Here is a 3,010-nt window from a genome sequence, read left to right as displayed (position 1 = left end):
GACATGACTCTCACGAGGAGGATGAGGACAGGCATGAGCCGTAGCATACTATTTTATGTTTTCATTGACGTAAATTATTTATGTTAGATTTGTCATATAATTTTGTATTATATGTGTTTGTATTTAGTTTATTTCCATGGAATTAGGTGTGTGTTATGTATGTTTTTGTTAACTATTGACTTACTTTATTTTATGTTTACGCAAATTGCTCACTAACGCCCTGTCGCGGTTTATGCTTATTTCCCCTAGCACGTAATCCGCGACACCCTATAGCGAATTACGTATATTCGTAAACGGAACTCCTATTTATATAGATTAGAAAAAATACATTTTGGTATCCTTTTTCATTTTATACATTTTGGTAATAATGGATCCTACATTATTTATTATAGTAAATTATCCTGGTTTATACCAATAGCACCTAATAATTTTTTCTGACACCATATCACAATATTTTGTATGAGTGCAACAATAATCTTATTTCATGACTCGAGTAAAAAGTAAAAAATATTATAAAATATTATATAATCTATTTCACTATCTTTTATAAATAAATTAAATTAAATAATTAATACAATAAATTAAGTATAATTGTTTAAAAACATATCTCGTCAATTATGCTATTAGTTAAAAAATTTTGATTTTAATAATATATAATAGATATAATAGATAAATAGATAGATGAACAATATTAAACAACAAATGTAAAAACAGAGCATAGTAGAGACTATGTGATGAAAGAACAAATTAAGGCGAGGGACATGAAATGTTGATTGTGACAATAAAGTAAAATAAAGCAAATTTAGCATGATAAGATTACAAAGGCATGCATTAGCTAATTCCTTCATCACAAATTAAGGCGAGGGACATGAAATGTTGATTGTGACAATAAAGTAAAATAAAGCAAATTTAGCATGATAAGATTACAAAGGCATGCATTAGCTAATTCCTTCATCACAAATTAAGGCGAGGGACATGAAATGTTGATTGTGACAATAAAGTAAAATAAAGCAAATTTAGCATGATAAGATTACAAAGGCATGCATTAGCTAATTCCCTATACTTTCTCTATTTAATTATATGAAAGGTGTAGCCGGTCCCAAAAGCGCAGAGAATCAACGTGAAGTCTTGAGTGTTGGTCAAAAGGCATCCACTGGACAGCATTCACATTATTCACTATTGGCACCTAGCTTCCTTCCAATGACACTCATGAATCCTGTTCCCACAAAATCACAACCACGCACGATCTCAAAATTTTACATCAGAAATTAACGAATGTAATTTAATAAATAAAAAATAAGTAAAGTTGTTGCTCACTTTCTTGGATGTGATGAAGTCCATGAACCTAATCTTGGGATGGGGAGCACCGTCGGAGGAAGAATGGTGCTTCCCTTGAGTTATGTATTTGCGAATGTGCTGCCTCACAAACCTTTCATACAAGAAAGCCGCACCTTTGAACTGCGGCAATACCAGCCATGCCACCACCAATAGCTTCACATCGTACCATATTGGTACCCTGCAATAATATATATGCCACATGCATGCTATGCTCTGCTCATAATCGATTTTAATTGCAAATCAAAAATAAAAGCAATGATACTGATATATTATATAACTGACCACTCCAAGAGGGGCTGGAGAAGCATTTCCATGAGAGACAGAAACGAATAAATGATCCAATAAGCAAGCCACTGCTCGTCGTCTAATTTGGATGTGCTCTCTATCGCTATCACCGATGCATATCTACCACAATAACATACACAACAAGTTATTAATTTATTAATAAATAAATAAATTGATGTTTATATGTTAATGGTACAATTTTAATTTCCAGATACTCACAGAGGGTACAATAATGTCAAGACTGGCCTGAAAAAAGGGTGAACACAAACACACACAAGAAATTAATCAGTAATAACAATTAAGAACGCATGAAATGAAGAAAAGATAAGGGTTATGTTGAATAGAATAGAAGAATGATATGCTCATATGCATACCCGGCAAGGGAATGAAGTTGGGTGATCAAGGTCCACAACTTGCCCATTATTATTTGTTGATCTTGACAAATCCGATTGTGATGAGAAAGAAAACCACCGTGAAGTGGAACGAAAGATTCAAAGAAAAACAATAATAATAATGTTTACAATGGTGGAAAACGTTCGGGAGTTACTAGAAACATGCATGGAAGGAAGAGAGGGCGGTTTTTAAGTCTACTTATATTGTTTGCGAATTGTGATTCTTGGTTCTTAAACGGTAAGGATGATGAGCACGTGAGACAAGTATCGGATTCTTTCTTTCTTAACCATATCACGCTTTGTTTGTCTAATTGTTTATCACCGTCGTTTCCAGCCTGATCATCTCATTAATGAAACTTAATTTACTTTAACAATTTCTCTCTTAGGTTCTTTGCCCAAAGCACAAGCCACGTGTGCACGGTTCTCAATGCCAGTTGGTCGGTGACACATGTCACCTTTATGCTCTATCCTGCCACTGCCCACTCACACTCAAGTCTCGCACACATTGTGTCTCTCTCTTTCTTGTGTTTTGTGAAGCTTATTATAGATACAATTATATATACTTATTGGATTTTTTATTTTAATAAATAAATTAATTATAATAATTATCGAAATAAATAATTTAAAAATATTTATCGAAATAAATATCTCATTCTTATCTCGTTTACAGTATAAACGAGATACATGTATTTTTTTTATTTTAAAAATAATAAAAAATATTAATATTATCAATAATCCAAACTTTTAGTATTCAATTAGTACATAAAAAAATTAGTAGAAAAGATTAAAATGGATATATTTGATCAATTAATATTCAAAAAGGTTGATGGATAATGGGAAGAGAATTGAAACGGTTATTTCTCACGTTATCTTCCACTATCTCATCAAGAGAATTGAAACGGTTATTTCTCACGTTATCTTCCACTATCTCATCAATTTCTCCTAACAATTAGCAAACTGTGATTTTTTTAGGAGAAATTGATGGGATAGTGGGA

The 3,010-nt window shown here is 32.2% G+C and overlaps 1 protein-coding gene across 1 annotated transcript; it reads right to left on the bottom strand.

The window, feature by feature from the left end:
- Positions 1-801: 801 nt before the first annotated feature.
- LOC112732850 (HVA22-like protein e) lies at positions 802-2,356 on the bottom strand. Its single transcript, XM_025781658.3, has 5 exons — positions 1,998-2,356; positions 1,843-1,869; positions 1,621-1,743; positions 1,318-1,516; positions 802-1,216 (listed from the first exon to the last, which is right to left on the bottom strand). Exons 1-5 carry the CDS (start codon positions 2,042-2,044, stop codon positions 1,208-1,210), a joined length of 405 nt encoding a protein of 134 aa, XP_025637443.1. The 5' UTR covers positions 2,045-2,356; the 3' UTR covers positions 802-1,207.
- Between the last annotated feature and the right edge of the window lie 654 nt (positions 2,357-3,010).

The sequence above is a fragment of the Arachis hypogaea genome, chromosome 13, assembly GCF_003086295.3.
Source record: "Arachis hypogaea cultivar Tifrunner chromosome 13, arahy.Tifrunner.gnm2.J5K5, whole genome shotgun sequence".
Lineage (NCBI taxonomy): Eukaryota > Viridiplantae > Streptophyta > Magnoliopsida > Fabales > Fabaceae > Arachis > Arachis hypogaea.
Note: the sequence above shows the minus strand (reverse complement) of the source record. Positions and strands in the feature narration are given on the sequence as shown.

Excerpts from the sequence above, each read along its gene's own strand:
- LOC112732850 (XM_025781658.3), bottom strand. The coding sequence starts at position 2,044 with ATGGGCAAGTTGTGGACCTTGATCACCCAACTTCATTCCCTTGCCGG. Across the intron at positions 1,870-1,997 it reads CAACTTCATTCCCTTGCCGG|GCCAGTCTTGACATTATTGT; the intron begins GTATGCATATGA and ends CCCTTTTTTCAG. Across the intron at positions 1,517-1,620 it reads CTCCAGCCCCTCTTGGAGTG|GGTACCAATATGGTACGATG; the intron begins GTCAGTTATATA and ends ATATTATTGCAG.